Genomic DNA, 14,531 nt, shown 5'->3' on the forward strand with positions numbered 1-14,531 from the left:
ACTATCGCATAAGCTCTTCTGGTCTCTGACCAGTAAAGCTAAAAATGAACTTCGACAAAAAATACAGGAAAGTTTTGAAAATATATACTGAAAGGAAAAGGATACGCCTTAAAAACTGTTGAATTAAATTAAAACTATTATTTCGAATACGTTTTCCAGAATTGTTATCAAACATTTTAATTCATCTTTAATCAACCAATTACCAAAATCTTGTGTGACTTTCACTTATAATTCATGAGTTATTGTAATTGATATGTCAATACCCCCAAAAAATTAAAATAAAAATTCTTAAAATCTCTCTTGTGCATCAATAACAACATTGATTTTCCTGTGCACTGAGTTCATCAGCGCATTTATCTTTCTCATAGGATTATCATTCAACCTTTCTCCGACGGTTTTCTTAATGGTTGAGAGTAGCTGTAACATTCTAAAGCCAACACCCCCCCCCACCCAATGAATCCCTCAAAATTTCGATTTAGGATAGAATTTACAAACTCCAGCAGGTTTTTTTCCTCGTGAATGTTTGTAAGAAAGTCTCGCCAAACACTGGTTACAATTTCCAGTGTGAACATGTTAAAACATTACGCATACGACGCGTACGTGCGCGTGTGAGAGTAATATCGATGTTAAAAGCTCGCGTACCAAATTAGAGCAGAGAGTTTCTGTCAGTATTCGGATAAAAATTAGGATAACCAAGGTGGCATGATGAAAAGCCCTATCGTGATGTGACGTTGTTATGCGCAAGCGTCACCGTCATGGTTGGTTGGAAACCTTTTAGGTTACTCTCTGACAACCGGAAAAACTTTTTGGTTGAAAAGTTAAAAACAAACTGCACATCATGTCGTTGCCTTTTTATTTACTTGTGCAATTCAATTACTAGACCCCATGTATCTTACGTCAGCCATACCATGATTGCAACAAATTTTAACTGACTGCAAATATGCAAAAATGATATCCATATCTCTAATGCATCGTTTGGCACTACAAAATGTGATCAAAATTGTCATCATCAATTTGCATGTGTTTTTGACTTTTTATCATTTTCCCCACGTGACGTCATACATTTCATGGCTGAGTAATTTTGAACAGTGATTTTAGTGCAAAATTACTAAAATACTGATCTGACTAACTTCCATAATTTTCGGCCACCCAGTAAAAATATTTCCTTACACTATGTTCTTATGAACATCTTTTTCCTTTCAGTATATATATTTGATATTGACAACCAAGAAATAACTTGACCAAAAACGAGCTATTTTAAAATACATTCTTGGTATTTGCATTATGTTATTGTAAAATCTGTATCAATTCATTATTTTATTTATCATTTCAATGTAGTATAACTTTAAATGTACATTTTAATTCTTGTTTTAATCCTGCTTACCTTGCTGAGGGATATACTTATCAACTTTATTCTAAGTTCACAACTTTTTCCTCCTCCTTGGGAAAGCTGGGTGGTCTTATCTTTATTTTTTGGTCTTAGTTTATCAAGTTGTTCAAGACTTGAATAATTTTCATAAGCCTCCTCAATAATCTTCGAAACCCCAAACTGCCTCCTTCTATAAATAATCCAGGTATCTACAATTTAAATTCTTTCATATTAATCTCTCTACGGTCGAAAATATTGATAATTTAATCAGTTACCTCTACAATTCAACGAAACTCAAACTTAATTCTGAAATAAATATGTATGGTGAATATGTATCAACTTCTTGCTTCTTTTGAATAGTGTAATGTTATTATTAAGAATATTTCCGGTACGACATAGTCGTTTTTGGTACGAACTAATTGAGTTCATTAGACAGATAAAAGGTGGCAGAGGATAGTTTCGAATAAAGTACCGGTCAAAAAATAAAAAAAAAAAAATAGAGAAACCTAAGGTTTGAATGCATATTATAGGTAATTTTATAGCTAGAATATTTTATGGGTGCATTTGGAGGGAATTGGTGGCCTTGAATATTTTATTGAAATATGACATTTTAGTGTCACTACTACTGTATATGGGATATGGACTAGAAATACGAAACTAAGCTCAAAACTCGCTCTACCGGTATTTCAGCAGAAAAGCGGGGTGGGTTCACAGGATGAATTGTAGCTTGAAAACGAGGTGGTTGAGCCATTATCTCTTGCTGTTCATTGGTATGTACAAATGTTATTCTACAATTTGTGTGGTAGCTTAGGTCAGGCGCACGGGCCTGGAAGCGGATGCGGCTGCGGCGAAATAGTGAAAATAGGCTTGATTCACATGAAATTTTGAGATTGTCCCTGCGCCATCTTTAGGGCTCATTGTGTAAGTTGTACATGTTTTATTCCTAAAAGCTTCAAATTTCTCAAGGGACATCATACTATTATTACATGTAGAGGGAATTTAAAATTTTTCAATGCACATTTTTAAAGCAGCTCAATATTAAGTAAACCGTCAGTCAAACGTTTTGATTGCAAAAAAAACTATCCTCTGCCACCTTCAACAACTGACACATAATTCGGCTCATGTGAGCTAAAACGAGGAAAAGTAAAAAAAAAATCATGTAATCACAGACCTGTTTACTCTTACGATTTCGCCATATTTTGTACGGATTTTTAGATTAAAATACGTCTCACGTTTTGCTGTTATGAAAATACGAAAATCGGAAATATGTTCGTTTGGAGGTTAGTTTTCGTTATGATCTGTCTTCGTTTCACGCTTCTGAATCGCTAAAAAAATAGAAAGATTTCAAACACCTACATGTAAATGATGTCTGTTTGCCAAAACGCGGTGGATTTATAAAATGACAAAGACCATGTTAATTATTAAACCAACTTTTTTTAAATCAGAAAAGCAGTTCCCTTTTAATATATGTTAAATCGATGGAAAATTGAATCTTACTGGCAAATTCCAAATCTCACAGAGAAATCGAATCAAAAATACTAATGGATGACGATATGGGTAAAAAAAGGTCTGTAATCAGACTGAACCAACTGATGTCAAGAAGATATGATTATATGGTTTATACATTGTACATCACTTGTTAGATACTTACCTCCACCACTATTTTTGGCAGCTTCTATCAGAGCTGTTTGGAAAACCGATTTGGACCAAGCTCTTGGTATAAAGGTTTCCGAGTCCCCACATATCGACATAACAAGTCTTGGTTCATCGCTTGTTTTATTGCTTATTTCATCGCTTGTTTTATTGCTTGGTTCAGCGCTTGTTTTTTTGCTTGGTTCATGGCTTCTTTTATTGCTTGGTTCAGCGCTTGGTTCATGGCTTGTTTTATTGCTTGTTTTTTTGCTTGGTTCATGGCTTGTTTTATTGCTTGGTTCAGCGCTTTGTTTAGCGCTTGGTTTATCGCTTTGTTTATTGCTTCTTAATGCACTAAGAAGGTCCTCGAAAAGGTGATTTACCTGTTTACGAGAAAAGAAAAGAGAACAGAAATCAAAACATTATGGTGCACTAGTCGCCATCAAAGACTCTAAATGAAAATTCCTTAACATAGAGACCCGATCACTGAAATAGTTTTCAACAAAACAATTTCTTATTTCATGTACTAGCATTTTACTACAAGAGAAGTTGAAATATATATGTTATGGCGTATTAATTTCTATATGATGTTTTTCATTTCGTAAAGAGACAATGAAATAGTTTTGATTTAAATCCTACCCTTGTTTTAAGCTATGCCATAAGGTACAATAATTAACGAAATGTCTGATGCCGTTGAAATTTTATTTTCACAAACTGATATGCTGAAAATTCACATTTTTCTCTGAGTTCATTGAACAATATCAAGGAGATACTAGAAAAAAGCAACTTCGCTATCCAAGTGTTTCTGATTTCGATTTTCTCCTCAAAATTAGTGGACTTATGGTACCCTCAAAAGTAGGTGATCTATCTTAAGAGAAAACTAATATTGAAATTGATTTCGGAATTTTTAGCTCCTTTACTGCTTTCAAAAGTGAAATTGCATAAAAATAAGTAAAACTCCGCTGAGGTTGAATAAAGTACATATTTTTTATCGCAAATGCTTTGAGGGATTATTTCCTCAGTTTTACTGTAATCGAGGAACTATTTTCTATTATACTTTATTTAGCATACTGAAATTGGTGCACGTTGTAACTTTTATTTGTCTTTACCAAAACATAAAATTTTTAAAAGACAAATACAAGTTACAACGTACTTTGGCATACGGTGTTTAAAATTGGGGGATTTTTTTCTCAAGTTGTGATTGGAGTAAATCGACATCGATCGACCAATCATCATTTTTTTTTTTTTTTTTTTTTTGAAAATGACGATATCTCCCTTCGGGGACATATTATAACTCTTTAATCTCAGGAATGAAAAACGCAAGTGAACAACGATCGCGTTATTCTATGAATCCATATGGTGTCATCCTATATTTTTATGATTCTAAAAAAAAAAACTTTGATGATTTAAATACATTTTTTTATTTTTGTCGATGATGCAACCTGCGCGTACCTGTTCAAATTCGAGATCACGTGACAAAAACAGTTCCTTCTTTTCGCAGCACCGTATGCCAAGGGTTTATGTGGAGAGTTGCGTATCAGAAACCGTGGCTAGCGAAGGTGATTTTTCACGGGATATCGTTTTATGGTTTTAAGATACGCATTCCATTTTAAGTACTATTGACTGACACAAGGATTGAGAAACGCACCTTCTTCTTCAGATCCACTTCTCTTTTAGAATTAGGATCCATTATTTTTCCCAATGGTTACGCTCTTTATTTGTTGAATACTAGTAAAAATGTAACATCTGAAAACAACATGAGGAAGCAAGCTATGATCTCATTGCAATTGCGAGCAACTTCTATCCGATTTATATGAATTGTAGATTGAAGGCTTTTGGTCCATCTTGGTCTCTATTGTTCGGGATCAGTCCTTTTTTCTTGATATAATCTTCAAGCTCTTATGATTTTGAACAATTTGTTTGGAAATTCTTTTCTGCTTTCGTAAAATTTGCAAAAGAAATTTGAAAAAACAAATCAGTCGAAAAAGGAGTTTGTGTTTAAAACACAAAAGGCTTTTGGCATACCTGCTCCTCAAAATACATCCACTTTATCGTTTTCATTTAAGAAACGGTTGTTACACTATATTTCAAACAGTGGTTATGCATAAAACGTCATAATTTTGTCTTTTAATATGTCTAATAATTTTGAACACATGAGTACGCTAGATCGCAGAGTTTCTAATGTATCAAAGATTATTTTTGCCGTTTCACACTTGTAAATATTTTTGCCATGTTTTAAATTTGTCAAATCACAGTTGTTTTGGAAAAATAATACAATGTTCTGTTTTTTAAATTCACCCCATATTTAACTTGCCCATCTGTGAGTATAAAAGAATCGAAAGTAAAACAGTGGTAAATATTTAACTGTTTATAGTACTTGTTTCTATTTATTCCAGTAAAGGAAACGTTCGCAGCACAGTTAAGGTTACAAAAAGGAGGCGGAGTCTAATTTGTACGGGAAAACTTGACTATGACATCATACACAATAAACGTCATACAACATTTCTTTAACACAAAATTTTTTATCTGCTAATTTAACCAGTAAGAAATCATCAAACTACATAAAAACTTTGATGATTTCTTACTGGTTAAATTAGCAGATAAAAAATTTTGTGTATTTTAAAGAAATGTTGTATGACGTTTATTGTGTATGATGTCATAGTCAAGTTTTCCCGTACAAATTAGGCTCCGCCTCCTTTTTGTAACCTTAACTGTGCTGCGAACTACATAAAAACTTACTACAACGTGTTGTTTTGTCGTTAGTTAAATCCAAGATAAGTTATAAACAAGTCACTGATCGCAATACACTTGTCAATATGACGTCATTTCTTACAACGTGACGTAGTTTGTATGCAGTGAGAGACAGATCAAGTAATATTTTCTCAACAAAATATATGTTCTCTAATCAAATAAAACATTATTTACAGATATTCTATGGGTCAATAACTTGAATTTAATGTCTTCTTCACTATTTTATTAATATATCTTCTGTATATTAAGTATTTAATTGACACTGCCGTATATTTGTATGCAAGTACATCGGAGGGTAATGTGGGGGGTCTTAATAAATCGATTTAGTGCAAGGGCATACACTCTATGGATCAAAGTAAGCTTTTACATTTCAACTATATAACTACTAAGGTATCTGAAAAGTGCTGCGATCCTGATGAAATCTAAAAAATAGTTTAATTATATCAATATTTCATGCCTCTGACCAGCAAAAAATATAGCATTTGGTCATACAAGTATAATTTTAACAATGAAATTGCAGAATTTAGACAGGATCGCAGCACTTTTTAGAAACTATAATGCGTGTTGAAAATATTTATATACTAAACTTGGAAATTTAACTTGGTTATGTTTTTGCACTAGTGACATTTATATGTAACATCAATACTTCAAGTCAATGTGCTAAAATTGCGTGATTGCCGCATCACGTGACTAGTCTAAATATAAAATAGAATCGTCCTCGATATGTAGTTATTAATTATAATTACAATTATCCGATATAAATAATGTACTAAAAAATCGCCATCCCGATTACGAATACATTTTTAAATACAAAATTTAGTCGATATTTCCATTGCGCACCTTAACTGTACTGCGTTACTGGCAATGTTATGCTTAAATATTCAAAGTTTAAAAAATATGTTGGATCGGAATTTATGAAATATTTAAAAAGTTCGCTTTTCTGGTTCTATTTACAATGTACGTGTATTATGAACCTGGGTTTTATAAAAAAATTTGCGCTTATTACGAAGCTTTTTAAAAGCCCATTCATCCCTGGCACTTTTCAGTGAGCTTTCTATAAGTGTTTAATGATTTGTGCAAGGTGTCGCTTCTAACCTCATTGTTTATTATTTGAAAAGGAAAAAGAGAACTTTGGATTTTTGAACAACATTCGAAACAAAATGACGTGCAGGGTCCTGCCACTCATGACATATATATGTTTTAAACATTCCGTAATCTTCGATTTAAAAAAAAGCTTCATTTCAGTAAATGCCTATTAATAATTCAATATGAGAGTTCTATTGCAAAACAATGTATCCTCTTTTATGGCCCTTTTCAGAGGGAATGATCTGTCAAAATTTAAATCTTAAGACTTTTTTAAAGGGTTTAAATTATATAAAAAGTCTGTTAACAGTGTTTAATCTCATTGCTCCTGAAGCGAAAATTTGTCGTGAACAAGACAAAAAAGTGGACTTGTGTGAACACCAGAATTGAATAACGCGCGAATTAAAAAGTGCGCATCAATTTTTGGCCGGTCATATATACTCGTTGATCAATTCGGTGGAAAGTCTGATAAAACACACTGACTTAAAATTTGATGGAAACAACTTCAAACATGTCAGAACAAAGCTATCGGTCATTGGCGAATTGGGTCATTTAAACACCCTTTAGATTTGTAAATGTGTACTTCGAATGGGAAATTAGTTACAACTCTTTTTTTTTTCGAAATGATATTTAAAAAAAACATTGTTTGCTATCTATATATAAAAAATGTTTTTGTGGTTCCAACTTACCCAGTAAGCAATGAATTTTAAATTATCGGTGAAGACATTTTCATTTATTTTTTGTTCTTGTACAAGTTGTTCTTGAAAAAAGCTTTGATTTTAATTGAAATAAATCAAACGCTTTAATAAAAAAAAGTAGAAAATGTTTTACAGTCTGTGAACAGCTAGACGGACGCTGAACAGATTTTAATAAGCAAGGCTTGTTTGCGCTTCTATCACATGCAGACTAGTTAAAATGCTCAATATTATGCTATGCACTGAAAGAGAAATATTTTTGCTTTCTACAACCACAAAATATGTCTGCAAGACTAGGACAATTAAACGCCTTCATCCAAACCGACCTCTTAGTACCTAAATTCTATGGTCTTAAGGGGAGACAGGGCACATATCACATGACTAAAAAGACATAGTACGTCATAATCGGTGATGATATACATGTTAAACGTTGTTAAAATCAACAGTTCTTGAGTAATTTTATTCTAAATTCAAAAATTGTTATTTTAAACGTTTAAAATAAGAAATTATTATTAATAAAATTTTTAAAGATCTTCCCATCATTTAGATATTGTGAAGTTGCCCAATCCACACATTTGTTTCTCTTTACACTGCAGTCTGACGTCAATGACGCCATAAACGTAGTGTTTGAATTCTCAGTGCAGCGAGATCAAGTACACACACCCGTCACGATCAGTTTCATTTCATAATAAACAGGTCACAGTCAATGTATCGTGATAAATTTCTGTAGCAGGTTTTTTTAATTAATATTTTTTCATGTTTAGTAGCAGAGATTCTCTCTATCTAGATAATTTTGAATGTTTATGTTTTCGTGTGACGTCACAATTGATTTCCCACACTCGGAAAAGACAAACGTGTTCAGCTTTTTTATCATGCTTACGTCTAATTCAACGATGTCCTGTGCGATATTGAGGTAAGCTTCACCCTGTGATATTTATACAGTCAATAATTACGATGAAGGACTGACATTAAATCGTAAATTTAGAAATATTTATTGACAGAATTTTTTCCAAATGAGGTTTTTGTCGTTGAAGCTGCCTTGAAAAATGCAGAAGTTATCCCACCCAAACACGATATAAAATTAAAACAATTGCTTTCAGATAATTTAAACACTAGGAATAATCTGAAATATTTGAGTATTTAGTGTTATCTATCATATTTATCGTTTGTGCGTAAAAAGTCGCATTATGGACTCCGTTATGGGCCCGTAAACATGAAGTATCTAAACTCCATACAAACTCTAAACAGGGCAGTATTTTTGGGATGATATCTTAGTAAGTCAAGAAATCCCATGACAGGACCGTTTTAAAATGTTAAGTACATTTTAAATTAATAATATAAAAAATACGAAAAAAAATTATTGACGGGAATTTTTTCAGGTAAAGGTCCTGTTCCTCCTTAAAAGGACATGAACATTTTCAATAAAACATTTCAAATTTATTTTGCCATTTTAATGTAAATTATTTCTAATGATCATCAAAATTTATTTCAGTTGTCGAGATACAACTCTTAACATTTTTTATGTGAACAGGACTCATGTCATGTTTTTGTTTTATATAGGTTAAATACAGTAATAAATGTTCAATCAAAGCAGATTTTTTTCAATAAAGAAGTTAATTCTAAATACAATTAGACAGTTTTTACCGATTTGCTGAATATCTTTTCGTTATACATGTAAATATTATATTTTCTGAATGTGAACTGAAACAAAGCAGGAGCCTTATTTACATTTTAAAGAATTTTAAATCCTTTATCTCCTTTGTTCATGAAAAAATGATGTTGAAAGTTTTGCTGATTATTAGAATTGTTTTTGTTAGGAATTGTAAACATTAAAATTGATTTTAAAAAATGAAATCTATTGAAGCTGTTTCCATGTCCCTTCAAATTGGGAACGGCTGTTTTACATACAATATATAACACGACCAAAGTCCGACATCATATATATATATATATATATATATATATATATATATATATATATATATAGAAAGCACAAAGAAATTCACTTTTACATGGATACCCACTTCCGCCCCAGCCCGGGGTTGAACTCTCGACCTTCGGAATCTGTCTCCTAGCAGTGCAGGAACAGCGCGCGAGACCGCTCGGCTATCTAGGCAAGTCAAAAAACTTGCCTTCGATGCCGATGGAATTCTCGCGGCGCTGCCCTACACTACACGGTCATTGAGAATAGAAGTGAGATACAGTTATTTGGACATTAGTTTTAACAGAGGATTGTTACCAATTGAAATTAATTATTATTTATAAAGCACATTTTACAACAACTCTTAAACTAATATAACTGCCCTAAGTGAAGAAATTTTTAATATAGAAAGCACAAAGAAATTCACTTTTACATGGATACCCACTTCCGCCCCAGCCCGGGGTTGAACTCTCGACCTTCGGAATCTGTCTCCTAGCAGTGCAGGAACAGCGCGCTAGACCGCTCGGCTATCTAGGCAAGTCAAAAAACTTGCTTTCGATGCCGATGGAATTCTCGCGGCGCTGCCCTACACTACACGGTCATTGAGAATAGAAGTGAGATACAGTTATTTGGACATTAGTTTTAACAGAGGATTGTTACCAATACATGTTGTAATGAAATTAATTATTATTTATAAAGCACATTTTACAATAACTCTTAAACTAATATAACTGCCCTAAGTGAAGAAATTTTTAATATAGAAAGCACAAAGAAATTCACTTTTACATGGATACCCACTTCCGCCCCAGCCCGGGGTTGAACTCTCGACCTTCGGAATCTGTCTCCTAGCAGTGCAGGAACAGCGCGCTAGACCGCTCGGCTATCTAGGCAAGTCAAAAAACTTGCTTTCGATGCCGATGGAATTCTCGCGGCGCTGCCCTACACTACACGGTCATTGAGAATAGAAGTGAGATACAGTTATTTGGACATTAGTTTTAACAGAGGATTGTTACCAATACATGTTGTAATGAAATTGATTATTATTTATAAAGCACATTTTACAACAACTCTTAAACTAATATAACTGCCCTAAGTGAAGAAATTTTTAATATAGAAAGCACAAAGAAATTCACTTTTACATGGATACCCATATATATATATATATATAACCAATAGGATTGAATGTGAAATAGTAGTAAGATGTTAAACGTTATTTTCTACATCGGTAAGTTGTGAAAACATTCTTACCATCAGTATTGCAAACTTCAAATGTCCATCTTCAACTTATCGTCTGTTAGACAATTGACAAAAAAACCTGCAACTATTGCTGTAGAAAAAAAAAACAATGATGGAATTACATGTAACACCATTATACAAGGTAAATTAGAAAGTCCTAGATCAAGATGGCTTACCTGCAATGCACAAATGCTTACCTAATTGTACTATTTTCATCATATATGACAATTACGAACTTTAAACTATTGTTTGTGACATTAAGAACAAAATAGCTTGCTTTTTGTTCTGTTTTTGAATGGGCAATGCAGAATACGCCTGCATTCATTGGGAACATTTTATTTGAAATATTTACATTGTTAGAGTGAAGGTCAGATGTCAGATATATATCTGTTTGATTGACGTTTTTGTTCTTAGCTACAAAAAATTACACTCAAATTTAAAACTGAAAGACAAGGCATGTCTTCGCTTGTTTGACACAGATAGATAAAAATCAAAGTACAATCACGTTCAAACTCAAAAAAAAGTTTGAAAAGAAGGTTGGTTCCTGTTATGAAAACTTTTAAGTACTGAGAATGTTTTGTCAAATTATTACGGCGAGCTTTTCAGCCGCCTGGGAATTACATTGTAGCTCTGGGGATTGCCTTGCGCTCAGTAACACCTTTGTCCTTGACCCTTTGATTATTCCTTGTTGACCTTTAAAATACGACAAGGGTTGAGGTTATGCAATGTTTATTGTCTCGTGTCCCGAGCGTAAGTAACGTATATTATAACATAATAAAGATCAATTGAATTACAAAATGTTATTGATTGATACATGTATTAGTGTATAAAACATGAAATATTAATATAGAATTAAATTATCAAGTACTTAAATTTATACTAAAGAAACAACACAGTGGTCTGCCATTAAACATTGGCGGCCATATTGAAAACTTATTCCGGTTACATTTCCGGTGCTAGAATTATTACAAAATGTATTGCGTCCGATACAATTTTACAAGTTACATCATTTTAACAAAATAACATTGAACAAAATGTTTTAGAAGGAAAATAGAACACTATATTTAACTTTAATAATAATGCGACGAAGTACGATATTTATTCCCTGACTTAGTTAACTTTTTAAAGGAATTTATACCTAATAATATGATGACCAAAAATTAATTTTACAGAAAATATGTATATCCTAACTTTAATTCACAATTAATAATTCTAACTGTTAATTTAGAATAAAACTGAATTCATAACTAAGAATGTTAAATATTTGTTAAAAATATAAGATAAGTAAATGTTTCAATACTGACCTTTAAAATACGACAAGGTTGAGGTTATACAATGTTTATTGTCTCGTGTCCCGAGCGTAAGTAATTGGAGGGCGACGGGAGAACAAACAAACCTTCAACTTGTCCTTTGAGAGGTCACTCAAGGGGGATAATTATATTTAATTACAATTATCAATAATAGATTTTAATTGATATCCCTAACGGAGCCTCACGGGGATAGCGTCCCTTATTACCGAGAGGTTGATTTAACTTGCCGAAGAGTTTCTCACTTATTCTGCTTTATGTCATTAGCAAGGCCGTTCCACAAAAATGCTGCTGCCCAACCAAGTCGACGTTCGCCATATGTCTTCGTCCTGATCTTAGGAACAACTATCCGTAATGTTGACTCAGATCGTAGTGATCTGGTAGGCTTGTATTCCATTATAAGATCTTTGATATAAGATGGAGCTAACCCGTGTAAGGATTGGTAGAAATATGTCAAGATTTTATATTGTGGACGAAAAGAAACGGGTAGCCAATGAAGATCAGCTAGGATAGGTGTAATATGCTCCCGTTTCGATTATCCTGTAACTAAACGAGCTGCCATGTTCTGGACTTTTTGAATCCGGTCTAGTAAGGCCTTTGATACTCCATATAGAAGGCAGTTCCCATAGTCCAGTCTGGCAGTGATAACGACATTCACCATGGTCTTGCAGGCTTCTTTTGTAAGAAAGCGCCGTATTCGTCCAATATTGCTTATTTGGAAATTGCATGACTTGACGACCGAGGATACCTGTTTTTCCATAGTAAGGAGTTGATCGAAAAATGCACCTAGATTTTTTACACATGGCACGCTTTCAATGATATTATCACCAACTTTTAGTTGTAATGTTGGCAGATACTTCTGGTGTTGCTTTGTGGTGAAGATTATTAGCTCGGTCTTTTCTTGGTTTAGTTTGAGAAGGTTTGATGTCATCCATGAACCAATTTCACTAAGACACGCTTCAAGTCGAGAGAAATAAGGCCATTCCAAGTTTTTTCTCTGTTTAGCGTCCACCCATCTTTCAAAAACCTACCTACCTATTCACAAAAAACACACAAGCCTAAACATAAAACACAGGCTTAAAAGTCATAAAAATGACGCCCTTCAAATGATTTGATCTAACGAAACTGCTTTAATAGATAAATATCTATTCTTAAGCAAAAGCAAGGGATTAAAAGCTTAAAATACAACCAATATAACTTACTATACAGAATTATTTGGAAAAATTGACAAAATTCAAGATTTTGACTAAATTAATCAATTTCAGGACTCACTCCTGATGTTGCGTGTTTTTTCTTATATGGGGTGTCAAAAACCAAGGCGCACGCGGACGCTAAACATAGAAAAAACTTGGAATGGCCTAATTGTTCCAATTTTCCAGTGGTCTTCTGATCATGTAGATTTGTGTATCATCTGCATAGCATTAATATATCATTCCATGTCGATGGCATATGATTCCAATTGGTTTGGAGAAGAGGCAATACAATTTCGGTCCGAGTACAGATCCTTGGGGGACGCCAAAAGGCAGCTGTCTAGACTCTGATCGGACGGATCCAATTGTGACACATCGTTTTCTGTTCTTGAGGTAAGACTTGATCCACTCAAGAGCTCCATCACGGAAACCATAAGACACAGTTAGGCGTTGGAACAGTATCTTATGGTCAATAACATCAAAAGCAGCGGATAAATCCAGAAGGACAAGGACTGCTGAAGATTGTTGGTCTAGGGCTGTCACAATATCGTTGTGGACCTTGATGAGGGCCGTTTCCGTGGAGTGCCTGGGACGATATGCCGACTGAAGTGGATCGCAAAGAGAATTCGCATCCAAATGGGTATCAATCCTACGAGCCACAACTTTCTCCAATATTTTTGAGATAAAACTCAAGTTTGATACGGGCCGATAGTTTTTCAACACTTCCTTATCTAGTCCAGGTTTCTTAAGAAGTGGACGAACTATGGCCTCCTTCCAAGCAGACGGAAAAATTCCCTGATCGAGAGATGCATTAACCATGTCTGTGACAAGCGGTATTACCGGATCCAGGCACTTTTTCAGTAGCTTAGTTGGAATTAGATCCAGTTCGCATGATTTACTGGGTGCCTTCATTATTAGTGATCGTACTTCATCTTCAGTGGTACGTTCAAAAGCAGCTAATAGAGGCCCATTATAGTGTATGTCTGTGTCTAAATAGCTGTCTTCTTTTTCTGTTTTTTGTTTAAGTGTCTCTCTAATGGATGTTACTTTGTCTATAAAAAACGTTGAAAATTTATTTGTAAGATCTTCATCTGATGATGATGTTGGTAGGGGACTCTCCTGATTCTTACCCATCAATAAATTCGTCACCCTAAAGAAGTTTTTCAGATCATATCTACATTCCTGAATTTTAGCAGAATAAAATTCTTCTTTTGCCTTGTGTAGTAATTGGCCTGTTTGCTTACATTCTGTTTTAAAAAGCTGGTGGTGTATTTCCAGTTTAGATCTACGCCAAAGTCTCTCCGTTTTCCGCTTCTGTTGCTTCGCTGTCCTGAGCTCGTCTGTGTA

General features: G+C 33.8%; 1 protein-coding gene across 1 annotated transcript; it reads right to left on the minus strand.

Annotated features, from left to right (window-relative positions):
• Positions 1–12,529: 12,529 nt before the first annotated feature.
• Positions 12,530–12,925, minus strand: LOC134249464 (uncharacterized). The gene has a single exon (XM_062731817.1). It carries the CDS (start codon positions 12,923–12,925, stop codon positions 12,530–12,532), a length of 396 nt encoding a protein of 131 aa, XP_062587801.1.
• Positions 12,926–14,531: the final 1,606 nt, after the last annotated feature.

The sequence above is a fragment of the Saccostrea cucullata genome, unplaced genomic scaffold (assembly GCF_032062105.1).
Source record: "Saccostrea cucullata isolate Sc308-1 unplaced genomic scaffold, CSIRO_AGI_Scuc_v1 ctg2688, whole genome shotgun sequence".
Taxonomy (NCBI): domain Eukaryota; kingdom Metazoa; phylum Mollusca; class Bivalvia; order Ostreida; family Ostreidae; genus Saccostrea; species Saccostrea cuccullata.